This window comes from Oryzias latipes, chromosome 2, assembly GCF_053564925.1.
Source record: "Oryzias latipes strain Hd-rR chromosome 2, Olatipes_Hd-rR_3.1".
Lineage (NCBI taxonomy): Eukaryota > Metazoa > Chordata > Actinopteri > Beloniformes > Adrianichthyidae > Oryzias > Oryzias latipes.
The window spans coordinates 6037283-6064687 of NC_136238.1; the positions used below are offsets into that span (position 1 = coordinate 6037283).

The window sequence follows — 27405 nt, forward strand, 5'->3', positions numbered from 1 at the left end:
TCCTTACTGACATTGGATCTAAGATCATCATTCCACCTTTTAAGCGTTCAGCTCCATCAGCAAGGAGGAAACAGAACAAACCGCAGCCATTACCCGCCTCAGAATTATAGTGGAAAGAGAGTGATCGGTAGGATAAAGTCCTTTCACATCAGGGACTCTCCCGTGCCGCTCACACTGATGGGCAGTGTGAATCAGATCTGGCTTAACCGCCGTGTTTTGGCAAATTATCATGGATTTTTTTGTTTGGAAGAGTGAATTAATGTTTGGTATGTAAATAATGTATAATGTGCAAATAGTATGGAAAAATTTAGTGTTCCCACATATTCTTAAAATCTAATTAAATATAATTGTTATATTCATTATATTTTTCTGTTGAAATGTGACTTTGACTTCACACAAAAAATTAGATGAACAAATAAAACAATTTTGGTAAAAATTTTGCCTCATTTAATTTTTTGGTATGCAAATAACATCAAACATTTACAATAAAAAACAACATTACAGATCAACAGTAAGACAGAAGGCTGAACTGATTGTTAAAGACAAGATAAGTGTAACTTAAGGTATGCATTCATGCATTTGCCACAATATATATCCAAGTTCCCTTTCATTCCATCTCAGAAACCCCATCCAACACAGCCATGAGAGGTTGGGGCTGCACCTGGCATAATCTGCTTCCAGATGCCATCAGATATGGATCTGGCTGTGGTCCTACACAAGAGAAACACAACACACAAAAGTTAGACATAAGTGCATAACTACATTTAAATTTAATTCATTATATCTGCTGTAACCATAATTTGGTTAGTCATAAGATTATAAAAAAAAAAAACTTAACTTGCTCCCACAAAGCAACAAAAAGTTAATCATCTGTAAATGCCTTGTACAGTGTGGACCTCAGACCGTCCCTGCCAACTGTTTTGGGCTTTTGCACCACCAGCTCACTAACCGGTTCAGGATGGATTCCCTTATAAGTAAAAGGCAAAAAGCAATTACAGTCTATAGTCACTAATGGGGGTGTTTTTATAATAATTTACAGTTGTTATGGATACACATCCGTTCTTAAATCCTAATGACAATTTGATCACAAACCCACCTGTGCTCTTGATCTGTGCCATCTTTGCAAGCCACTCGTGCAGGCCGGGGGGGTGGAGCAGCCTGCAGACCCAGCTGTGAATAATGTGCGGTCTGGAACAGGATGGCAGCTATGTGATTGCAAAATCCTTTACCAGCAGCACAACTGCAGGAGAAAGCTTTCAGGTTGGCACTTTCTGCATCCAGCGATATCTGGAAACAATAAATTAAATAGGTTGAAATTAAGACATACTTATGTTGCTACATCAATGTTCAGAATGACATGAAACTATAACTGTCAGTAGGGTGACCAGATTTGAGTTTGTAAAAAAGAGGAGTGAAGTGAGTTTGTGAGATATTTCATCGAGAGTAATTGGTGTTCAGAGCTGCATAAATGAAGCAAATATAATTACATTTCATCTACGTTCAATGTTATTTTATTATATAAGTATCAAAAGAGAGGACATGTCCAGGAAAAGAGGACTTCTGCTCACCATACTTTCAGAAAAATAATACTAGTAAGTGAAGAAAGTGCCGCAACCGCAGCAAGAAGAATGAAGACGCATTTGGGCAACTTAACATTTCTTATTTACAGCTTCACCAAATTTTTGGGTGTTATGTTAATCTCATGCCTTTTCACTTAAACATACACACAACATATTCACTGCGATGTGTTATGCCTTATATTACAAATTAATAACACCAGGATTTACAGTTGACGTAAACACACAGAGTTACCGTGATGCGGCTATGGCTAAGCTAGCTGAAGCTTACCTTGGTAATTCTGGATAAACTCTTCGTGGACGAATTTATATCCCTTGTCCAATTTGTTTCCTTTAGTGGACGAATGCATCTTCACACTATTCATCACATCGGTGCTGGTGAACTTCGGAACACAACTCAGACTCTTCGAAAACACTCTAGGCTCTGCCATTCCTCCGCAAGCGAAGCACAAACCGGAACTAGGTTTACACGTTGATGACGTACTTCCGGTTTTTGCGAAAAAGGTCTATTGACGCACAGGTAGAGAAGAAGTGGAGTGACTTTTTAGCCAATCAGAATGCAGAACACAATGCACGATCCAATCCGTGAAAAGTAAACCGTGTTATAGCGAGGGATCACTGTACCACATTTTTTTTGTTCTTTTTTTTATTCATGTACATACAAACCAAGTTAGGGTGAGCAAACATTTCAAATACGCATACCAAAAAAAAAAAAAAAAACTCCCAAAAACAAATAACACAAAGGGAAGGCAACAATTTGAAATAACAACAGTTTTGATATATTTTGATAAGTCATTGTTTTTTTTGTTTTCATTTAAAATGCATTTAAGACACTGAAAATAATCAGAAAAATACATTAAAAAGCAAACTAGACAAAGACCAAATGTTTTTCCCCCCGTTTACTTAAATGAATGAAGTGTTTGCACAAAATAATACAGGATTGATGACATCAGAAACGTCCGGGTCCGGGTTTTCCATAAAGAAGAGAACATCAGTTAAAGAAAATCATATTAAAAACTTTGAGTGACAACCAATAATAAATATCAGTCCAGAATCTTTCTATCCGTTTGCAACTTTAAAAGAGATGTTCTAATGTTTCAGATGAACATAACATGCATGGTTTGGATTGAAACTTAAATCTTCACATGTAAAATTTTTTCCAAAAGGATAAATTTGATATTATTTTAAAAAGCGTTTCTGTTGTTTTAGATGCAAGCTGGTATTTTGGGCATAAAGAAAATGATTTGTCTATCAGGGTGGTTTCTAGGTCATGTCTATTGTTTGTACTAAAGTTGCAGAATGTATGTGCAAAGGTTAGAGTTACTGATTTATTGTTGCATTATTTAATCTTTTAAGGGGATATAATTAATGATCAATTCTGGGAAGTGTGGTTTTATTTCATTGTATTGTAATGCATTATGAATAAGAGGAGGTGAAGGTTTGGGAACAGCTAGACAAACTTAGTTATAACAGTTATTAGAATACTAAATTTTGTATTTGGCTACAAACTGGTATGATACCAGCATTGCATCAGTACACATCAAGTCATAAATAAAACACACAACATTACCACTCAGACATAAACTAGGATTTCTAATTTAGTTCAATAAAACAGTATTTTAGGGGGAGAAGTTGTGGGTTAAAAGCATTTTCCCAAATTCTAATGCTTGCTTGTGAAAAATTGACAGTGGTGGTTTTGACAGATTGTAATCACATTTCTCGGTTGTTACCATTTTTTGTCATTATTAGACCAAGATATTTTACTTTTTACTGGTAATTTTTCAATATTACTTATATTACTTATAGGCAAGATTTCACCTTTTTTTTAGATTTAGAATCAGAATCAGAATCCTTTTATTGTCATTGTAAATGATGAAACAATGAAATTCCAGCAGCCTTGGAGTGATGGAAAAAAATAGAACAAAATAAAAATGAAAATACTGTAACTCACATGTCTAAACAAAATATACACAATATTTACAGAAACAAATGAATATTAAATAAGTGTGAGTTGCTATGAGTGCAGCATAGTAGATAGTGTGTTATTGCACAGAGACCTGATTTTGCACAGAAGACAGTTATTGCACACACGTGTAGTCAGTAATTCAGCATTTGTAAAATGTCAGAGTGGGGTGTAGTTGGTGGAATTATGTGTATTCTGTGTGGTGATTGCCTGTGGAGAAGTGTGAGGCCAGATGCTCTTGAACAAGAAAGGATTATATTCATAACAATAGGTATCATGTTTTTATTCTTTAAAAATAAAGCTGTGTCATCAGCAAACTGACTAATTTAAAATTCCCTATCCAAAATGTTAATACCCTCAAAATCAAGAGAGTATTTTAGAAAGATGGTAGTAATTCTGCTGAGATTATATAAACAACAATGGGCTACTTGGACATCCCTGACAAACACCTCTATTTACAGGAAAACTGTTTGAGAAACCTCAATTAGGATCAATGTTTCTGTTTATGTCTTTGAAGAAAATTTATATTATGTTACAAGAGGATGAGACTATCATGGGGGATAATTCAGTTTTAATCTAAAATATCTGGCAATTTGGGAAACATCTAAGGTGAGTTCAGATTCAGTGAAATCTCTGAAATTCTCATCTATTTTAGGAGTTTTATACTGAATTAACTTTTCAAAGAAAATAGGAGATAAGTATTGTATTGCTTTCATTTTAAGCATAAGTAATGTAAATATTTGTTTTTACAAAATATTGTCCCTCCATCCATCCATCTTCCTCCGCTTATCCGGGAACGGGTCACGGGGGCAGCAGACTGAGCAGAGATGCCCAGACTTCCCTCACCCCAGCAACTTCCTCCAGCTCCTCTGGGGGGACCCCGAGGCGTTTCCAGGCCAGCTGAGACGTGTAGTCTCTCCAGCGTGTCCTGGGTCTTCCCTGGGGCCTCCGCCCAGTGGGACATGCCCAGAACACCTCCCCAGGGAGACATCCGGACTAGATGCCCGAGCCACCTCAAATGGCTCCTTTCAATGTGGAGGAGAAGCGGTGCTACTCAGAGCTCTCCACGGGTGAACGAGCTCCTCCCCCCATCTCTAAGGGAGCGCCCAGCCACCCTACGTAGGAAGCTCATTTCAGCCGCTTGTATTTGGGACCTGGTTCTTTGGGTCATGACCCAGAGCTCATGACCATAGGTGAGGATTGGAATGAAGATCGACCGGTAAAGCGGCTGGGATGAGGGTCAGCACCGCTAAATCTGAGGCCGTGGTTCTCGACCGGAGAAAGGCAGTTTGCCATCTCTCGGTGGGTGGACTGTCCCTGCCCCAGGTGGAGGAGTTTAAATACCTTGGGGTCTTGTTCACGAGTGAGGGAAGACCGGAGCGGGAGATTGACAAAATGTTGTGTTATTTAAAAAGTTTCTATTTAGTTTCCAGTGGGATGTTCCTGTTTTAGGTCCATTCTTATCAGGGGAAAGGACCAGAGTGATTCCACCATGGTCACTGCAGGAGAGTGGGAAATATCACAGTTCAAGGTTAAAGATATTAGATTACTCTTTACTAGCCAGTAGTCTGCTTGTCACAAGATCAGGCAGACAGCTGGTTCCAAGTGCAGAAAGTTTATTAGCTCAGCTAAAAGTCCACAAAGATAAATCAGTATCAGGCAGGCTGGAGTCAATAACAGGCATGAGATCATCAGAGGAGAGGCGGGGTAATATAGATGCAGGTGAGATTTGAATCAAGTATTCATAATATAGGTTAACCAAAAAAAAGGTCAGATGGTCCTTAACATTTTTGGGTTACAGTGACATCTAGTAGACATTTATGAAAATGTGAATCCATTAAACACAAAACACAAAAATTAGAATAGTGAGCTTTTTATTTACATGTTTATTTACATATCCATTTTCAAATAACTTAAACAGATAAGCTTCATTCAGTAAACTTCATAACAACCCTAAACATTAGGGGTGTGTATCTAACAGTCTGGCGATACAATACCTACGGCGATATTGTACCGGAACACTTTTTGTTTTAAGAGTAACATCTCTTACGTACCTTAAATCGAAAAACTCATTTGATTTAAGTATCCCAATGTTAAACACTTCAATTGTATGTTTATTGTATGCTTATTACCAAGCAAATTCATATTGCTTTTATTTTGTTACATCAGAAATATTTGTTATAAAAAGGGAACAGTCAACATTGTCTGATTTTTGTAACAAATATTTCACTCATATTTGTACTCGTCCCTCTGACCCATCAGGTCGCTAAACTAGAATCTATTGCTGGAAGGTTCTGCAGAATTTTGGCCCACTTTGCCGACAGCATTGAGGCTTCATTAGCTGCTGTGCAGCTGCTTCACTCGTGAATCTGAGCTGCTCAAACCCACAACAATCCGTGTTTTTATATGATACTGACAGCAACATGGCACAGAGTTTCTGTTCAGTATCAGTTAAAAACCAAGTAGTGCATGTCTCAGAACAGTGTAGTTTTGATCATTGAAATAATTCCAACACCCATCAATAAAAAACACAATTTCTGAAATGACTTATTAAAATTACAGTCTTGATTGTTTGCTCTTCTTCTGTCTTTGAAGGTCGTTCAGTTCTGTGACAAAAAAAGACAAAATCAACCCTAAATAAAGCAAAAATGAAGGCGATGTTAAGATGGAAAATATTTAAACATTTCATGGACAGAAATACCTTTTCTGTGAACGACGTCTCCACATGTAGAAGATCAGGGCAGAGATTACACCTGTTCCCACCACACCTCCTGTCCATATTAGACCCAGTCCTCCAGAAAAAAGAAGCTCCATCAGATGTTGATTCAAACAGAGAAGCACCAACATCACAGCAGGAACTTACTGCCACGGCTGTGAACAGATCCGGGTTCCACATCCAGACCTGATGGAAGAAGCTCCAACATCAGAACCACACAGAATCCATCCTCCTAAACTTGAAAGAGTTTCTCACCATGAAGGAGCAGAGACGCCTTCAACTGAGGACCAGAGAAGACTGCAGCTGAACATCCAACCCGAGTGCTGTTGGAGCCCAGACCTGACAGCACAGCTGCTGCGGTGACGGTGATGGTGTTGTTGTGGTTGACGGTGTGGTTGTGGGAGGAGTTGAGGTGTTGTTGTCCCACCGTCAGAGTGAGGGTGGGAGCAGGTCTGCCTGTGGCCGAGCAGATCACCACGGACTCTGAGTCTGAAGCTCTGACGTGCAGCACCGGCGGATGCAGCTCTGCCAAAAAAAAAAACCACACACATGTGAAGAACGGCGAGGGAGGAGCTGACACCGACATGCTGGCAGCTTTTTACCGTAGACTTGGAGGCACGTTCTTCCTTTCAGAGTCCCTTGAGAGTATGTGCTGAACAAACAGAGAAAACATCCTCCGTCCTCCTCTGAAACGTTCCTCACAATGATGGAGCTGTTCTGCATCCCAGGATTGATGAGGACTTTTTCTTTGAATCTAGGAACCACTCGTTCTCCATACAGCTCGCTGTAAGATCCTATGTTTTCCTCTGATCCTGATACAATTTTCTGCCACGTGACTTGGAAGACGTCTTTAGGTTGAGTGAGTCGACAGCTGAGATGAGCTTCTCCTCCAGCTGCTGCCGTCACAGTCTGCTGTGTTTGAACCACGGATGTCTCACCTGCAGGAGCACGGAGGAAAAAATAACACATTTAGTCCAAATGAACCATCACAGCAAACGGTCACAAAGAATAGAGTTAAATACAAAGTAAAAAAAAAAAACACTCTTCCCCATAGTTTGGATTTTGTCTGCAACGTGTTTTTTCACAGAATAGACTTACTTGTAGATTTCTTGGTTCTGTTGTTGTCACACACGGGTCAGAGTCGCCTCTGACAAAGACGGAACGCGTCCGTCCTAACATGTCAGGTATGTTTAAACATAACCAGAGTCTGATAACAGAAGAACCAAGAAGTCTGTGACTACATAAACTATTAACTTTATTGCATTTATTGCATTAATCAACTTACTGGTCTAGATCTGAAAGTTCAATGATAATTACAGGTCACTAAAATTGTTGTGCCACTGTAAAGGGCTTAAAAAAACCTTTCCAGTGGTTTAAGGATCATTGAGGGAGGTAAAAAAATAAGAAAGTTGAGGCATTTTAAGTGATCGCATGTAGGGTGTAATTTTATTCCTGAAATAGAAAGCAAAACAACGTTGGAAAGGTGAGACAAAAAGAAAGAGGCAGATGATCTGGGAAGTGAGGCGTCAGAGAGAGGAAGAAGAAGCTGAAAGAGGCTCTAACTCTCAACCCGCTTGCTTCCACAACCTGAAAGACTGCCATCGTCTCAGTCAGTGGAAACCTGATCAGATTAAGCAGAACCGTAGATGATTTACAGCACAAGACCTCATCCTAAATCAGGGGTCTCAAACTCGCGGCCCGCGGGCTATTTGCGGCCCCCAAGATGATAATTTGTGGCCCCCGCCTCAATATGAAATTTTAATGTTACTGCGGTCCGCCAGTCTGTGTGACACCTTTTCAGTGTTCGCGGAGCTGAAGAACCAACCAATCACCGTGGGGTAAATGACTCTTGGGGGCGGGACATTTCAAACATTTCAGACAAGAAATCTGACAGCGCCCTTCCCGGACCACATTAACTTAGGAGTTCCTTACTTTCCTCATTAGAACGTATTTATTCACTTGTAATTTTCTAGATCCATGCAGCGGTTGCTGAACTTGTTTCTGGGTCGCATGGACCCGGAGGAGGGTTATGGTTACGGTTAGGCGCGCGGCGGCGTTCAAGTCAACCCCGACCAAACGGGTCTCTCCGCTCCCGCAGGACAGTCAGGTCGCTGCGCAGAAAAATGTCCCACACCTACATGCGTGACACCTAACGGGGCTCTAAAATTAAACACGTGCTAGAAAACAACACGATTTAGTCTTAGACACACTGAAAATAGGTGTGACGTGTGAAAATGCAACGGTACACATGTTTGAGATGAGACAGCGCCGCGCCTGGATCGTTGGGGAGACCAGGTGCGCGCGCGGGGGTGGGGGGTGGGGGTGAAGGCGAATCTGCAGTGAGACTGAAGGAGGACAGGAAGTTGTCCTTAAAATTCAATTTAGTTTTAATATTCCTGTCTCCCTCAGTATGATCTGTGTTATTATATCTTTAATATTTATTTTAATGTTTTGTAATTTATGTAGCCTTTTTTAATCCATAGGTATTTTAAATGATTTTAATTGATCACCCAACTACAAAAACCGTCAGGACAAATTTCCCACAATGCATTGTTTTGTAGTCAATCAGCGGTTTGCAGTCAGTACAGTATTACATTTCCAGCTGCGTTCACTCAGGTTGGGGCCTTGCTAGTCCCGCCTCTTTCTCCTGATATTTTTGTGATGATTGACAGGTGATGTCGGAGGAAAAGCAGAAACATCCGTCACACACCAGGGGGGTATTCCAGAAAGCAGGTTATGCTAGCTCCCACGGTAAGTTTGAGGCTAAGGAAGTTGATAACCTCAGCTTTCGGTTCCAGAAATGGAGGTATGTTTCAGGGTAGGTCAAGTTACCATGGCAACTCATGCTCTGAACATAACCTGGTCTGGAGCAGGTTTAGTTGAAGGTTAGTTTGTTTTCAGAGAGGTGAAGCAGCATGGCGTGTCCATTTGAAGATGATTTAGTGGATGAAGAAGCTCAGATAATACTTTTTCCACCATGAGAGGGTGATAAGACCACATATGGATGTTGGAAAAATAAACTTTTTTACTTTGATCTAACTTAATTATTTGCTTCAGTTAAGATAAATCATTTTTTTGTTAGGTCACCTTAAAAATAACACGTAGTTTTCAGACAATTATTTTCCTTTCATTCAAATTAATTCAATTAAGTAGGTGTAACTTTGGTGCTGCCGTTAGATCGGCACCGCAAGGGATTCTGGGATATCATTCCCATTGCCTGTCTGGACGGATTTGGGTTTAAGTGTGGGTTTTTTTACAAAATGTGTTTAGTTGTATAGCTGTTTTACTGTGTTTCACCGTGTTTTGCCAAGCTATTTTGTCCTACTATGCTTACGTCTCTGCACCATGAGTGAGAGTACGGGAGAGGATGATGAGTTTATATAGCACCCCTACCACCTATCAATGTTAAGACAGTGACGGAAAATTCTTTAATGAGTTTTTGCACTCCGTGCATTTTTTTCCGTCCTTTTTATTGTTATGAAAATGAGCATATCTGCCGGCTCAAACTTAGACATATGAAAGTTCAAGAAATATAAGTAATTAAGATGGAAAAAAGATTAATGGAGTAATGTGACATTTAGTTAGATAAATACGTAAATTTGAGTTGTATAAACAATTATTGAGTTTGAATAAATTTAACTAAATTATTTAAATTATTTTTAGCCGTGTTACTTTTTTGATGGACTTATAATCTTTATCCGCCATCATTAAAATCTCAGACTCCGTCTCACTTCCGTCTCAAGTGTCGCTGTCGCGCTCTCTTTTTTTCTCTCCACGCGTTTCCATGGTGACTCCAGAAATCGGCGATCTATTGAGAATGTCTTTATTTACCGTGCGTTAACCCAGGGTTACCAAGTGGAGCGTAATTACGCCAACTCATTTCCGGTCTTTTGGAACCGACATACCCAGAGTAAGCAAGTTCAGGCGGATTTCAGCCAGAGTTCAGGGTTAAAGTCAGGCTAGTTTAAACATGCTTCCTGGAATACCCCCCAGGTGATCTGTTGCCGCGTTTCGTCCACCTGAGTGATCTCAAACAGGCTTATTGTGCATCTTGGCTGCACATATTTAGTGTCACCAACATGAATTTCCATCCGTTTTTTATAAAAATATAGCAGTGTCTGACCGGCTGCTCCACAATAACTTGTGACCAGGGTTTAAATGTGCTAAAGGTCATATGATAGAAAATCCAAAAATGGTTTCTGAATTTTGTTTCTCCTTTACTGATTTGTGGTTTAAAGAGTAAACTTAAAAAAAAAAAAAACATTCAACACAGACTCAGAATTGGGAGCACATCCTCTCTGACGTCTCCACCTTCAATTTCAATAAGTCCAGTCCAGTCCAGATTTACGGACAATCCTCTTCATCCACACTGAGGGTCTCAGTTTGGGAGGAAGTGTTGCCAAGTGTCCATCAGTGAGAAGAAGACAAGAGAAGCCGTGTTCAGAAGAACCATTGATGGAGGTTACAGAACTGTAGAATTGGAGTCTTCTTTAGTGTTTAATAGTTATAATTCAACAGTGTTAACTGAACTGTGTTAATAAGGATGTTTATATGAAAAAACAAGTAGATATAGAAGAATAAACAGAAATGTATTACTGATTTATTTACTTGTCAGGGCTCCAGACTGCGACCAAATGGTCGAATTTGCGACCAAAATTTGAGAGTGTGCGACTGAATTTTACATCCAGTCGCACATGTGCGACCAGTAAATTTGCCTCCCCCAGCCTTCGTATTTTTTAATACATTAAACGTGGAAGGGGCACGTCAATGATCAATGAAATAATCAATGAGACGCGAGCGCACACGGACGCAAACGCACAAACTCGCACATGTACTCATGAGACGCAAGCACACCCTCGCGTGATGCCCGTCTGTGAGGCAGCCACTGCGTGTGCGTGGAGGGGGAGGGGCCTAGAGATAATCGAGTGCGCGTAAACATCTGTGGGAAGGAAACGGAGACAAATTTCATCACAACCTGATATGTGCGTCTGAGCTATGAGCGAGCGAACTATTGATTCATTCTTCCGACCTGCGGCTAGTGTACCAGTGCCAGAGTGTACAGCAGGGGTATCAAACACGCGAAGCAAACCACGGTTCTCATGCACGGCTGTTACGGCAGCACAACGCTCCCGCGGAAGATGGTCTGCTGAGGAGCATAAATGTCCCACACGTTCATGCGTGACAGCTAACGGGGCTTGAACTTTAAACACGTGTGAGCAACAACACGATTTAGTCTTAGACACACTTAAAACACGTGGGGAAAATGCAACGATTGACGTGTTTAAGATGAACCAGCGCCGCGCCTGGGACCGGGGGGGAGACCAGGCGGGGGGGATGAAGGCAAAGCTGCAGCGAGACTGAAAGAGAACAGGAAGTTGTTGTCCTTAACATTCAATTTAGTTTTAATATTCCTCTTCCGCTTAGTATGATCTGTGATTTGTGATATTACATCTTTTATAGTTATTTTAATGTTTTGTAATGGATGTAGCCTATTTTTAATCAGTTGGCATATTAAATTATTTTAATTGATCACTGAACTACAAAAACCCATCAGGACACATGTCCCATAATGCATTGTTTTGTAGTCTGTAGGGCAGCTTTCAGTCAGTTCAGTACTAAATTTCCAGCTGTGTTCGCTCAGGTTGGGGTCTTGCTCCCACCCCTTTCTCGTGATATTTTTGTTTTGATTGACAGGTGATATTGGGGCAAAAACAAAAACATACGTCTCACACCAGGGGCCTGTTTCAGAAAGGAGGTTAAGTGTAAACTCTGAGTGCATTAACCCTGAAATCAGGGAAACCCTGGGTTTTCCGTTTCAGAATGGGAGGTTTGTTAAACCAGAGAAAGCAGAGTAAGTCAAACCCGTTTCTGAAAGAGAGGTAACTTCTACTCGGAGTCAGTATCCATGGTTACTTATGCTGTGAACCTAACCTGGTCGGGAGCAGGTTTTATTCTCCAAACTCAAAGTTTCTGCCGGTCCCCTCCCCTTTTTAAAGACGAAGCGGTATTTTTCGCTTTAACCTTCATTGCCCAAATGTCCGTCACACAGAGACAAGTGACAAGAATGGCTTGTTCTTTTTTGGAGGACCCAATAGACGAGGAGGCTGCAATAATTTGTAGAGAATTACATTTACGAGGATTTTGAGAAGACTCGATTTTTTTTTTTCACTTTTAGCTGCTGCCATGTTCTTTTAATTCCTGCAGGATTGCATCTACGTGAAAATGAAATCAGGGACATTGAATTAGATTAATGTAACAATTACTTTTTGGAAACACAATTTTCTAGCACTGCTTACTTTCTTAATCCCATATAAACCTATACCACTTGATCAATACAAGGGTAGTGTTGCAGTGTGTGTGTGCTGAGCGGGGTGCGATCCACGAGAGACAAGGGGAGGGGCGAGTGCAGGTGCAGATGGGGGGGGGGGGGGGGGGGGGGTAGAGCGCGGTATATATTGTGTGTTCGGAGGACGGAGCACTTAGTTAAATAAAGAGAAGGTGTCATTCCCAGAATAACTGTTTTGGAGTCATTCTTAATCCGCTCTGGAGGTTGAGGGTTTCGAACGGGAAGTGAACCCCGAAAAAGTTCACTTTGAAAAACACTATTGCATGTATTAATATTAAAATGACCAACGTTTGCAAGAGGGGAAGGTTAACAAGAAAGTCCTCTAAACATTACCGACGTTAAATGCATTTCCCCCCAGATTGGTTCTGTACACTATGCAGCATTTCATGCATTTACACCAGGAAAAACACTTCAAAAGTACTCCTAAATATCCCCATTTATTATTTCACACCTTACGCTTTTTAAAAAATTATTACAGTCAATATTTTATGACAATGATTTAAATGCAAACTTAGGCATTAACTTGAGCAGCTATGTTTTCCACGCTAACTGTCTCTGTTTTGCAGATGCAGCGGTGTTGCTTTTCTTCTGGAATAATATGTGCTCATATTCACTGTAACTCTGCAGCAGCACGTCAAGTTCAGCTGGAGAAAAATACGCAGACCTCTTTTTTTCACGGTTGCCATGGTGACTCGTGATATCTGCGCTCCATTGATAATGGCTTCTTATAGTCGCGGTGCGCACGCTCACCTCCGAATCAGTCCACTCAGAGTTGATTGACCTAACTCTGATCAGCTTCTCTGAAACAGAAAACTCAGAGTTGTTAATCTCCCGATTGACCAACTCGGAGTTCAAGTTCAACCTCAGAGTTGGTTGAACCTCCTTTCTGAAACAGGCCCCAGGTGATCTGCACAGCGTTGAGTTCACCTGGGTGATCTCAAACACGCTTATTGTGCATCTTGGTTGCACCTATTTGGTGTCACCAACATGAATTTCCATCCCCTAATGTTTACATACATTTAAGTATTGTTTGTAACTGTGAAATGACCGAAAGGTTACTACGGTAATCACTTGTTACTAAAAACTTTTTTTTATTCTAAATGTATGGTATTTTCTTTACCATTTGTACTGTCATGACAGCGATGGTGCTGTCAGTTTACCTTGTTGCATCTTCAAAAGTGCAGAATAAAATGTGACACTGAATTTGAAACAGCACATTGTAATTTCTGCATCTATTATTAAAGTATTTATTAGTAAAACAAATTACAACATATTAGTAGATTTGGTTAGCATGTTGATTTACGGTATGCACCGTTAAATTTTCTGGTTGTGCCCCTAAAATTTTCAGTTGGGGGCCACTGTGCTCCTAGTGAAAAAAGTTATTGGAAAGTTCTGTAAAGTTCTCCTAAAAAAAAAAAAAAGTTATATAAAAAAAAAAAGTTCTCCTTTACTTTATCAGTAAAAGAGAAACAAAATTCAGAAACCATTTTTGGATTTTCTATCATATGACCTTTAGCACATTTAAACCCTGGTCAAAAGTTATTGTGGAGCAGCCGGTCAGACACTCCTATATTTTTATAAAAAACGGATGGAAATTCATGTTGGTGACACTAAATATGTGCAGCCAAGATGCACAATAAGCCTGTTTGAGATCACCCAGGTCACATGTGTCAAACTCAAGGCCCGGGAGCCAAATGTGGCCCTCCATGTCATTTTCTGTGGCCCGCGAGAGCATACAAGTTTTTAATCTCTTAAAGTAAAAATAAAAATTGGTGTGTTTTTATTTATATCTAGGGGGAATCCGACTTGAAATATCAGATTGGGCAAATATACATTAGGACTTAAACACTGTCCATGTAACCTAACCTGACAGAATCAAATGTTAAAGGATTTATGCTAAAATAACAAGCACACATATGTTTTCCATGCAACTGGAATTGTCACTTCATAATAACTAAATAATGAGTTATTTAACATTAAGGAGTAGTTACGTTTATTTTTCATTACATTTAGTTACATGTATAAGTTACATCTGGCCCTTTGAGGACAGCTGCTGTGCTGATGTGGCCCTCGGTGAAAATGAGTTTGACACCCCTGACCCAGGTGGACGAAACAGATCACCTGGTGTGTGACGGATGTTTCTGCTTTTCCTCCGACATCACCTGTCAATCATCACAAAAATATCAGGAGAAAGAGGCGGGACTAGCAAGGCCCCAACCTGAGTGAACGCAGCTGGAAATGTAATACTGTACTGACTGCAAACCGCTGATTGACTACAAAACAATGCATTGTGGGAAATTTGTCCTGACGGTTTTTGTAGTTGGGTGATCAATTAAAATCATTTAAAATACCTATGGATTAAAAAAGGCTACATAAATTACAAAACATTAAAATAAATATTAAAGATATAATAACACAGATCATACTGAGGGAGACAGGAATATTAAAACTAAATTGAATTTTAAGGACAACTTCCTGTCCTCCTTCAGTCTCACTGCAGATTCGCCTTCACCCCCCCACCCCCGCGCGCGCACCTGGTCTCCCCAACGATCCAGGCGCGGCGCTGTCTCATCTCAAACACGTCTACCGTTGCATTTTCACACGTCACACCTATTTTCAGTGTGTCTAAGACTAAATCGTGTTGTTTTCTAGCACGTGTTTAATTTTAGAGCCCCGTTAGGTGTCACGCATGTAGGTGTGGGACATTTTTCTGCGCAGCGACCTGACTGTCCTGCGGGAGCGGAGAGACCCGTTTGGTCGGGGTTGACTTGAACGCCGCCGCGCGCCTAACCGTAACCATAACCCTCCTCCGGGTCCATGCGACCCAGAAACAAGTTCAGCAACCGCTGCATGGATCTAGAAAATTACAAGTGAATAAATACGTTCTAATGAGGAAAGTAAGGAACTCCTAAGTTAATGTGGTCCGGGAAGGGCGCTGTCAGATTTCTTGTCTGAAATGTTTGAAATGTCCCGCCCCCAAGAGTCATTTACCCCACGGTGATTGGTTGGTTCTTCAGCTCCGCGAACACTGAAAAGGTGTCACACAGACTGGCGGACCGCAGTAACATTAAAATTTCATATTGAGGCGGGGGCCACAAATTATCATCTTGGGGGCCGCAAATAGCCCGCGGGCCGCGAGTTTGAGACCTCTGGTCTAAAGCGACCAACTTAAGCTAGGTGTGGCGCGTGCCAAATTCAATTTAAGAACAAAATCACTCTGCATTTCATGCACTATATATATAAATATATATATATATTTTCACCCACCTTTGGATACAACGAAGAAAAGGAAAAAAAGAGAGACTTTCGCCATCACCGCTTAAACTTTCAATCTTCTCCTTGTGGTTTACCCGGCGGAAAGTTCCTTTGTGTTTGGAGTCTCAGTCGGAGTGAAAGTCGCTCTTCCGGCTGAGACTTGTTATATAGACGATCTAACTACACTGTTAAAAAATAATGCAACAGCTCAAAAAAAAAAAAAAAAAAAAAAAAAAAAACCCGGAACGTTTTCCATTTTTTCATTTGATAGATCAACCCCTAATGAAACAAAAAGTTCAACTAGCAACTTAAGTTGCGAAACTTAGATTTCCTTTTACAGTTTAGAGTATCTTTTGTTACCACCAACATACAGTTTAACATGATAAGCACACCTTTTAAAGTTGACTACTGATTTAAATACATTGTTTCAACTAGTTTAATTTAGCTGAAATGATTTTTATGTTACATTAAATTACAATAATGATTACATTTATTTTTTTAAGATTACACCTCTAAATAGGTATTGATATAAATATATTCACAACATGAGTGCTTAGCAAATAAATGTTTATTTCAGAGCAAAGTATAAAATCCCATTTTAAAAAAAGGAGCAGAATGTAAATGTAAAATATTTTCAGCTGTTTCGCCTCGAAGTTTAAATTGACAAAAATACCAAACACATATCTCCATTTAAATATAACAAATTTACAAAACAATTTAAAAGTGAAGCAAAAAGGCTACAGGGTGAACCAAAATAACAAACAAAACTCTAATCCTAGGAAACACATTAGTATTTTTTTTTATCCATTAACAGAGTATTTCAGAGTATTCCTCTAAAAACTTGCTCTCTGAGCACCAACCCGGGAGGGGTTGGTGCAACGCAAGACACGTTTACCGGGGGGTATTCCAGGAAGCGTGTTTAAACTACCCTGACTTTAAGCCTGAACTCTGGCTGAAATCCGCCTGAACTTGTTTACTCTGGGTATGTCGGTTCCAAAAGACCGGATATGAGTTGGCGTAATTACGCTCCACTTGGTAACCCTGGGTTAATGGGCGTGCACAGCAGGTACATAAAGACATAGACCTTTTTTGCAAAAACCGGAAATACGTCATCAACGTGTAAACATAGTTCCGGTTTGTGCTTCGCTGGCGGAGGAATTGCAGAGCCTAGAGTGTTTTCGAAGAGCCTGAGTTGTGCTCCGAAGTTCACCATCGCCGATGTGGTTAAGAGTGTGAAAATGCATTCATCCACTAAAGGAAACAAATTGGACAAGGGATATAAATTCGTCCACGAAGAGTTTATCCACCATTACCAAGGTAAGCTTCAGGCTAGCTAGCTTTAGCCATAGCCGCATCACCGGTAACTCTTTGTTTACGTCAACTGTAAATCCTGGTGTTATTAATTTGTAATATAAGGCATAACACATCGCAGTGAATATGTTGTGTGTATGTTTAAGTGAAAAGGCATGAGATTAACATAACACCCAAAAATTTGGTGAAGCTGTAAATAAGAAATGTTAAGTTGCCCGTTTGCGTCTTCATTCTTTTTGCTGCGGTTGCTGCACTTTCTTCACTTACTATTACTATTATTTTTCTGAAAGTAGGGTGACCAGACGTCGTCTTTTCCTGGACATGTCCTCTTTTTTGATACTTATATAATAAAATAACATTGACCATAGATGAAATGTAATCATATTTGCTTTATGTACACAGCTCTGAACACCAATTACTCTCGATGAAATATCTCACAAACTCACTTCACTCCTCTTTTTTACTAACTCAAATCTGGTCACCCTACTGAAAGTTATAGTTTCATGTTACGTTGATGTAGCAACATAAGTATGTCTTAATTGTAACCTATACATTTATTGTTTCCAGATATCACTGGATGCAGAAAGTGCCAACCTGAAAGCTTTCTTCTGCAGTTGTGCGGCTGCTAAAGGATTCTGCAATCACATAGTTGCCATCCTGTTCCATTATTCACAGCTGGTTTGCAGGCTGCTCCACCCCCCCGGCCTGCACGAGTGGCTTGATGGCACAGACCAAGAACACAGGTGGGTTTGTGATAAAATTGTCATTAGGATTTAAGAACAGATGTTTATCCATAACAACTGTAAATTATTATAAAAACACCCCCAGTAGTGACTACAGACTGTAATTGCTTTTTGCCTTTTACTTATAAGGGAATCCATCCTGAACCTGTTAGTGAGCTGGTGGTGCAAACGCCCAAAACAGTTGGCAGGGACGGTCTGAGGTACAGACTGTACAAGGCATTTACAGGTGATTCATTTAACTTTGTGTTGCTTTGTGAAAGAAAGTTAATTTTTTTTAATCTTATGACTAACCAAATTATGGTTACAGCAGATATAATGAATTAAATTTAAATGTAGTTATGCACTTATGTCTAACTTTTGTGTGTTGTGTTTCTCTTGTGTAGGACCACAGCCAGATCCATATCTGATGGCATCTGGAAGCAGATTATGCCAGGTGCAGCCCCAACCTCTCATGGCTGTGTTTGGGGTTTCTGAGATGGAATGAAAGAGAAATTGGATATATATTATTATGGCAAATACATGAATGCATACCTTAAATTACACTTATCTTGTCTTTAACAATCAGTTCAGCCTTCTGTCTTACTGTTGATGATCTGTCTTCTTCCTCTTTCGGCTTTTCCCATCAGGGGTTGCCACAGCGAACGAGTCGCATGGTAAACTTGGCAATGTTTTACGCCGGATGCCCTTCCTGACGCAACCTTCTCAAACCGGGCTTGGGACCGGCACAGAGGTAGAGAAGGGAACAGGGAGCAGCCCGGATTCGAACCCTGGTTTCATGGACGGAAGGCGCCGCAAACCAGCACGAGCTAAACCGGCTCACTGTTGATGATCTGTAATGTTATTTTTTATTGTAAATGTTTGATGTTATTTGTGTTGTGATTAATCAGTTGTTACGCATACCAAAAAAATTAAGTGAGGCACAATTTTGACCAAAATTGTTTTATTTGTTCATTTAATTTTTTTGTGAAGTCAAAGTCACATTTCAACAGAAAAATATTAACAATATAACAATTATATTTAATTAGATTTTAAGAATATGTGGGAACACTAAATTTTTCCATACTATTTGCACATTATACATTATTTAAATACCAAACATTAATTCACTCTTCAACACAAAAAAGTCCTTTACAATTTGCCAAAACACGGCAGTTAAGCCAGATCTGATTCACACTGCCCATCAGTGTGAGCGGCACGGGAGAGTCCCTGATGTGTAAGGACTTTATCCTACCGATCACTCTTTCCACTATAATTCTGAGGCGGGTGATGGCTGCGGTTTGTTCTGTTTCCTCCTTGCTGAATTGAGCTGAAAGCTTAAAAGGTGGAATGATGATCTTAGATCCAATGTCAGTAAGGAAATCATGAACGAGGAACTCTTTGTCCGCCATGACATCGTCTCCTGGCTCCAGCAAAGGAACTTGGCTTCTAAGTCATGGATGTAATCCAAAGCCTCATCCAGAGCACCTGTGAAGATAAAGAAATTAAAGCTATTTATTTCCTCTCAAAACTATTGATCCCTTCATCTCTTCGGATCGCCTGAATCCATTTGGGTTTCAGGTTTGGATCCACAGGAAAATAATGAAATGAAAAGTAGGGTTGTTTTTGGTTGGAAGACGAACAGTCTGGAACACAACAGAAACTGCAACTCTTCGACTCTGCCATTCTTCATATGTGCCGCTATGCTAACAGGAAGTTGTTTTACACGTCATTGACGTATTTCCGGTCGAAAAATGCGGAAGTGTGAAATTAGTTTGAATGAAAGTAAAATAACTGTCTGAAAACTACGTGCAATTTTTAAACTGACTTACAAAAAAAATGATTTATCTTAACTGAAGCAAATAATTAAGTTAGATCAAAGTAAAAAAGTTTATCTTTCCAACATCCATATGTGGTCTTATCACCCTCTCATGGTGGAAAAAGTATTATCTGAGCTTCTTCATCCACTAAATCATCTTCAAATGGACATGTCATGCTGCTTCACCTCTCTGTAAACAAACTAACCTTCAACTAAACCTGCTCCAGACCAGGGTTATGTTCAGAGCATGAGTTGCCATGGCAACTTGACCTACCCTGAAACATACCTCCATTTCTGGAACTGAAAGCTGAGGTTATCAACTTCCTTAGCCTCAAACTTACCGTGGGAGCTAGCATAACCTGCTTCTGGAATACCTCCCGGGGGTGGTATTTTCTCTTTAGTAATAATAATAAGAAATAACGTGATGTTTGGTGTCGCGACTTGGACGTGCGTTAAGTGTGATGCATGTAACAGACAGAATCCGGTCACTTTTCAAAATAAAAGTTTTTCTTTATTTCGAGAAAAAAAAACAATAAAATGGAAATTATTTTTCCTTTCTGTACGTCCCGCTACCAAAATTTCCCGCGGCCCGGTACCAGTCCGCATCCCGGTACCAAGTGTCCCGCGGCCCGGTACGGTGGTTGGGGACCACTGGATTAATACATACATTCAAGTTTGAATAACACATAATAAAATGTTGATATAAAGAGTGGCATTATTGAGTCAACACACCCTATAAAAGCAAAGTTCATAACTAAAAATGCTGATCCAAATCAACAGATTAGTTTTTAGATTAGACAGATTAGATGATCTGAAATCACATATTTAATTAAGTAGGGGTAAAAGGCTCGATAATTTATTTTTTAGAGTGTAATCTGGGCCGGAGTGGACACTCCCACTCCGGCAGCATGTCTGTGTTTTGACCACGGAAACAAACAGCGTATCGAGACAACTCATTGGGTTTCACTAGCCGCGGTTACATGCGCAAAATATCTGGATCGGATCAATGGTCGGATTAAAATTCACCCGTGCACATGAGCCCAGAAAACCCTTTCCCGATCAGAACAAACGTTCACATGGCTCACACTTACGGTCGGAAGAAAATCCTTCGGACATGCGCAGTAGTGTTGAAAATACCTTTGGAAAAAATCATTCGGGCATGCGCAGTAGTGTTGACAATACATGAAGAGGAAATGTATCCCACTGTAAACAAAGTTTTTTCTTCTATATTTGGGAAACATTTATTGTTGAAATTTCAGAACATTTTAAAGTTTTTATTCATTTTTAGGCGAATATGCTTTTTTAGAGGACAAAAGGTACAACTTGCCTTATACTGCTTTTATTTTCAAACAGTTACATTTTTAAAAAGGGAAATTTAAGCAATTTGCTTTTTTTTCTTTCCATAAACTTTATTGCACATTTTTCAATTTACAGAAATTCCCATTCACTTGCACAATAAATAAACAATTGTTAATATCAAACACACATATAAGACCAAACAACAAATATAGTAATAAGCCAGGGGCCTGTTTCAGAAAGGAGGTTCAACCAACTCTGAGGTTGAACTTGAACTCTGAGTTGGTCAATCGGGAGATTAACAACTCTGAGTTTTCTGTTTCAGAGAAGCTGATCAGAGTTAGGTCAATCAACTCTGAGTGGACTGATTTGGAGGTGAGCGTGCGCACCGCGACTATAAGAAGCCATTATCAATGGAGCGCAGATATCACGAGTCACCATGGCAACCGTGAAAAAAAGAGGTCTGCGTATTTTTCTCCAGCTGAACTTGACGTGCTGCTGCAGAGTTACAGTGAAAATGAGCACATATTATTCCAGAAGAAAAGCAACACCGCTGCATCTGCAAAACAGAGACAGCGTGGGAAAACATAGCTGCTCAAGTTAATGCGTGAGTTTGCATTTAAATCATTGTTATGAAATATTGACTGTAATAACTTTTTAAATAGCGTAAGGAGTGAAATAAAAAATGGCGATATTAAGGTGTACTTTTGAAGTGTTATTCCTGGTGTAAATGCATGAAATGCTGCATAGTGACAGAACCAATCTGGGGGGGGGGGGGGTGCATTTAACGTCGGTAATGTTTAGAGGACTTTATTGTTAACCTTCCCCTCTTGCAAACGTTGGTCAGTTTAATATTAATACATGCAATTGTGTTTTTAAAAGTGAACTTTTGTCTACAATTTGTGATTCAACGTCTAAATCTTTTAAACCGCTGTTTTTATAATCTCTGATCAATTGTGATTTTCGTAAATAGTGGGTCTTATTTTTCCAAATAAATTTAAAAATAAAAGAACTAGACAACTTGATGTTTTTTGGGGATGTATATAATGAGTAGCAGGGATACACCAGTCTAGAAAAACTTTCCGCTTTTGATAGTAGAATGTGGCCAAATATTGATAGGCCACGTCCCAACCATTGTTTTAATGTTTTCTGCATTGTTTTTAGTCTGGGACTAATATTTACACTTTCTGCATCATTAATGTTTTTGTTATTATTAGACCAAGATATTTCACTTCACTTTTTACAGTTATGTTTTCAATATTACTTTGATTGCAGGTGTGTATAGGTAAGATTTCCCATTTTTTGGGATTTAGAGTAAGGCCAGATGATCTTGAAAACAAAAGTATTTTATTGATAACAACAGGTACCATATGTTTATTTTTTTTTAAAATACAGCTGTGTCATCAGCAAATTCGCTAATTTTAAATTCCCTGACTAGAATGTTAGTACTCTTAAAATCTGCAGGAATATTTAAGAAAGATGGCTAGCAATTCCACCTACAATAGCAGTTTTTCTAATATTACATTTGAACCACGGCCATCGGCAAATAGGAGAGAAGACAAGTATTACTTTTATTTAATTAAGAGATTTGTATTTATTTTTTATTTTTTTGTACAAAATACCGTGTTATTTAAAAAGTTTCTATTGATTTTCCAGTGGGATGTTCCTGTTTTAGGTCCATTTTTTCAGGGGAAAGGACCAGAGTGATTCCACCATGGTCACTGACAGGAGAGTGGGAAATATTACAGTTCAAGTTTAAATATATTAGATTACTTGTTACTAGCCAGTAGTCTGTTCATCACAAGAACAGGCAGACAGCTGTTGCGGAGTGCAGCAAGTTTATGAGCTCAGCTAAAAAGATAAATCAGGGTCAGGCAGGCAGGAGATCATGAAAAGAGAGACGGGATGTTGGTGTCACAACTATTTGGGCCACAAGAACCGTTCGGGGTCCTTCGACTAATGCGTCACATTATGTGACTGCCTGTCCGTTGGTCCGATGACATGTCAGATAGTGATTGGTCTGGACAAATGACGATACTACCATAGAAGAAGACATTATGAAGTCCACTGTAAACAAACAGAGCTCCGACACAGAGCGAGATTATCTATTTAACATACTTTTATTATTGTTATGATTATTGTTAAGTGCATTTTCAACTGAACCGACTGCGGTCCAAACCCTTCTCCGGACCAAACACTATAACAAAGTATCTTCCCTGCCTGCAAACACGAAGCTACGAGACTCCAGCTGCTCTGCTCAGAGACACGGTTCTCTTGTGTGGAGCAGCAGGTTCATAATAACAGACCCAGATCTTTTTACAAAGTGGGTTGTGGCAAAATCCCTCTATGAACACTACAAAGAATAATGTCTGACACAACTTACGAGGGAAAAGAACTTTATTTTACAGAAAGAAACGTGAAATGACAATATGTAAATCATTTGATTTATTGATCACAATGTTAAGCACTTCAACTGTATCTCATAAGTTGCTTTTACCCAAACAAATTCACATTATTTTGGTACCTTAAGAAATATTTGTTCTTAAAAGGAACAGTCAACATTGTCTGATTTTTACAACAAATACTTTTTTAGCATAAGAAAAAAAATAGAATGAATAAAAGCATGATTAAGGAAATAAAGTGACTTAGTAGCTTCTCCAGAACTTTAAAACGGTTCATGAGCCTGAGTTGTGCTTCAAAAATAAAGGAAAAATAAAAAACACGAATTCTTTTCAGAAACATTAAAGCGCAACGATGAGGTAGAATGACAGGATGAAGGAAAGTTGCTAAGATGCTTTATGTACATATCAGTCTGCTCTGCAGCTGCAGCTCCACTTTCTCATACATGGAGGTAAACACGGAGTTCACCGCTCATTTACCACAACGTTGGCCTGTTTCAGAGCGTTGGACACATTGAACTAGAATCTACTGCTGGGAGGTTCTGCAGAACTTTGGTCTGCTTTGCTGACAGCATTTTGGCTCTGTGCATCATGAGTGGCTGTGCACCTGCAGAGCTTCACTGGTTCTTATCTGAGCGGCTAAAACGCACCACAACCCACATTTTTATATGATACTGGCAGCAACACGGCACAGAGTTTCTGTTCAGGACCATCCTAAGTAAAAGCTAAGTAGTTTATGTCTCATAACAGCAAAAAAAGCTGCATCTTGCTTAGATCTTGTAGTTTTGTGGGTGTAGAGCTGCTAAAAGAGGCTCCGTGTTCTCTGCTGCCATCTAGCGGTCAGAGGTTTAAGTGGAAAACAAGAGTCAGACGCTGAAGGACGCTCAGAAATAATTAGATACATATCATCCTGGCAGCATTTGGAATCCATACAAGTATTGATGAATGAAATATTGCAGAATCGATTTTTCTGCACAAAAATACTGAGAACCCACCAATAAAAAAACATCATTTTTGAAATGACTTATTTGAATCCCAGGCTTGACTGTACTTGGTGGTTTTCTCCTCAGTCTTTGAAGGTCGTTCAGTTCTGTTACAAATAAAACAAAATAAACAAACAAAATAAAACCTAAAATGAAGCTGATGTTAATGGAAACTGCTTAAACATTTAAAGACTAAAAAGTGAGAAGTATCTTTGCAGGTCAGGACTGATAGAAAGGATGGAGTCTTACTTTTTCCCCCAAAATGACCTAAAAGGTGATAAAAACACATTAGCACACAAACAGACACAGATGTGATCAGCTCTGATGGACAGAAATACCTTTTCTGTGGATGACATCTCCACATGTAGAAGATCAGGGCAGAGATTACACCTGTTCCCACCATGACTGCTATCAATATTACAGCCAGTCCTCCAGAAGAAAGAAGCTCTATTAGATGTTGATTCAAACAGAGAAGCACCAACATCACAGCAGGAACTTACTGCCACGGCCGTGAACAGATCCGGGTTCCACATCCAGACCTGATGGAAGAAGCTCCAACATCTTTTTACCGTAGACTTGGAGGCAGGTTCTTCCTTTCAGAGCCCCTTCAGGGTCTGCGTTGAACAAACAGAGAAAACATCCTCCGTCCTCCTCTGAAACGTTCCTCACAACGATGGAGCTGTTCTGCATCCCAAAGCTGCTGATGAGGATTTTTCCTTTGAATTTAGAAACCACTCTTTCTCCATACAGCTCGCTGTAAGATCCTATGTTTTCCTCTACTCCCGATACAATTTTCTGCCACGTGATTTGAAGGACGTCTTTAGGTTGAGTGAGTCGACAGCTGAGATGAGCTTCTCCTCCAGCTGCTGCCGTCACAGTCTGCTGTGTTTGAACCACGGATGTCTCACCTGCAGGAGCACAGAGAGAAAATAAGCTTTGCACTGCAGGACACCGGCACCAACCTATGCCCATCAGGAGCAACATGGGGTTCAGAGTCTTGTCCAGAAATATTTCAACACACAGGCATGTAGATGGTAACACAATAAAATGGGACACCATTGCACTTGACCAGGTGTCTCTGTTCCACAGACAGAGCAGGAAGCACTGACGGTTCTGCCGTTGACCTCAGCACTTCTCATCTGGTGATGCATGCAGAGATTTCACTGTTCCCTTTGCAGCAAGCGACCACACTGCCCAATACAATGTTCATGCATATATATGCAATCAAGTAAATGCATATTCAAAGAGCAAAAAATATATAATGAAATCCCTGATCACCTCCACACAAGAACTTTTCAAAACAAAAGTAATTCTGTGGAAAAAAAACTGTCAAAATGCATTGAAGTTACTCAGAAAACCAACTTCTGACAACATCAGACAAAAGTAAGTTTCTATTTGAGTTTACTGGGGTGGCCATCGTGCAAAGGCAGAGCGGTCGAGTGGTGGAAAGTTCACACAGGTAGGTACGAATCCCGATCATTGAGACTGTTGTTGTGAATTTGGGCTTCAAATTGAATTGAAGTATTTCTAGACAAAATATAAGAGCAAGATAATTGTCTGCACTTCATGCAAAAAAAACCCACATTATTTCACCCACCTTTTGATACAAAGAACAAAAGTATAAAAGAGAGAGAACACTTCCCCATGACCGCCAATGGTTCAAATTTCTTCTTCTGCTGCGGGACTAACAACGAGTAGGTGCAATACCGCCACCTACTGTGTTGGAGTGTAAGTCGGAGTGGGGGACTGCACAATTTTTTCTTCTTCTTTTCTTTTTTCTTGTTTTTATTCATATACATATAATCTAAGTTAGGGTGAGCAAACATTTGAAATGCACATCCCAAAGTATAAAAAATAAAATAAAAAACATTAAAATTCTGTAAGGACAAGGCAAGAAGGCAAGGGAAGAATTTAAAATAACAACAGTTTAGATATATTTTGATAAATTATATTTTGATAAATTATCCTTGTTTTCTTGTTTCTTGTTTCTTGTTTTCTTGTTTTCTTAAGACACTGAAAATAATCAGAAAAATACATAAAAAACATACTAAACAAAAGGCATGTTTTTTTTTCCATTTACATAAATGAATGAAGTGTTTGCACAAAGTAATAACATGATTGATGACATCAGAAACCTCCGGGTCCAGGTTTTCCATAAAGAAGAGAGCATCAGGTAAAGAAAAACAGGGAATATCAAAAACTTTAAGTGACAACCAATAATAAATACCAGTCCAGAATGTTTTTATCTGTTTGCAACAATAAAAGAGATGTTTTAATGTTTCAGATGAACAGAAAATACATGGTTCGGATTGAAATCTTTTATGTAACAAATCTCCAGCGGGGCAAATTTGATATAATTTTAAAAAGCGTTTCTGTCGTTTTAGATGCAAGCTGGTATTCTGTGTATAAAGAAAATGAATTGTTCATCAGGGTGGTTTCTAGGTCGGATCTATTGTTTGTACTAAAGTTGTAGAAAATGTCGGGTTAAAAGGTTAGTGTTACTGATTTATTGTTGCATTATTTAATCTTTTAAGGGGATGTTATTAATGATCAATTCTGGGAAGTGTGGTTAGATTTCATTGTATTGTTCCATGGTGGTTTTGACATTTTTTGGTTTTGGTAAAAGGGATGTAAAGCCTCTTTTCATTGTAGGTGATAACATATGTTTGTCTATGCGTTCCTTGAATGCATAGACAAACATCTCTTTGATGTCATTCCATCATGATTCCATCAGGTCGCAGTGACTTCCCACTGGTCGTTTGGAAAACATCCGTATGAAGTTCATCTTATGTGAGGTCAGATTCTGTGAAATCTTTGAATTTCTTCTCTGTTTTAGGAGTTTTATCCTGAATTGACTTTTCAAAAAAACAAGGTGATGTGACTTGAATAATGAGAAGTATAAAGGTTTTTTATAAAAGTTAGTGATATAATCCTTAATAATGTTTTGGCCTTTGACCTGAGCGTTTTCAATTTGCAACTTGGTGATAGATTTTTTTTACTTTTTTCCAAGTTAAAAAAGCA

At 39.4% G+C, this 27405-nt stretch overlaps 1 protein-coding gene and 3 long non-coding RNA genes across 5 annotated transcripts; 1 reads left to right on the forward strand and 3 right to left on the reverse strand.

Annotated features, from left to right (window-relative positions):
- Positions 1-407: 407 nt before the first annotated feature.
- LOC144990085 (uncharacterized) lies at positions 408-2191 on the reverse strand. Its single transcript, XR_013654024.1, has 3 exons — positions 1849-2191; positions 1097-1287; positions 408-967 (listed from the first exon to the last, which is right to left on the reverse strand). It is a non-coding gene; the product is annotated as an uncharacterized LOC144990085 (long non-coding RNA).
- Positions 2192-5397: 3206 nt separating this feature from the next.
- On the reverse strand, positions 5398-26741 carry LOC111946296 (nectin-4-like). Of its 2 annotated transcripts, none has more exons than XM_078931227.1 (6): positions 25982-26741; positions 24954-25292; positions 6512-6781; positions 6404-6442; positions 6242-6332; positions 5398-6146 (listed from the first exon to the last, which is right to left on the reverse strand). In XM_078931227.1, the coding sequence occupies exons 1-6, from the start codon at positions 26208-26210 to the stop codon at positions 6059-6061; spliced, it is 1056 nt and encodes a 351-aa protein (XP_078787353.1). In that variant the 5' UTR covers positions 26211-26741; the 3' UTR covers positions 5398-6058. The 2 variants fall into 2 exon arrangements, with proteins under 2 accessions (XP_078787353.1, XP_023822152.1); XM_023966384.2 differs by lacking the exons at positions 24954-25292; positions 25982-26741 and adding exons at positions 6859-7194; positions 15870-16002.
- Positions 15983-19374, forward strand: LOC110016493 (uncharacterized). The gene is made up of 4 exons (XR_002875335.2): positions 15983-17174; positions 17736-17911; positions 18041-18137; positions 18295-19374. It is a non-coding gene; the product is annotated as an uncharacterized LOC110016493 (long non-coding RNA).
- LOC144983810 (uncharacterized) lies at positions 24401-24851 on the reverse strand. The gene is made up of 3 exons (XR_013647629.1): positions 24723-24851; positions 24634-24651; positions 24401-24491 (listed from the first exon to the last, which is right to left on the reverse strand). It is a non-coding gene; the product is annotated as an uncharacterized LOC144983810 (long non-coding RNA).
- Positions 26742-27405: the final 664 nt, after the last annotated feature.

Coding starts and splice junctions, on each gene's coding strand:
- LOC111946296 (XM_078931227.1), bottom strand. CDS start 26,210: ATGTTTGCTCACCCTAACTTAGATTATATGTATATGAATAAAAACAAG. Junction 6,782..24,953: donor AACCTGCCTCCAAGTCTACG/GTAAAAAGATGT, acceptor TTTTTTTGGCAG/AGCTGCATCCGCCGGTGCTG. Junction 6,443..6,511: donor GGCGTCTCTGCTCCTTCATG/GTGAGAAACTCT, acceptor TTCTTCCATCAG/GTCTGGATGTGGAACCCGGA.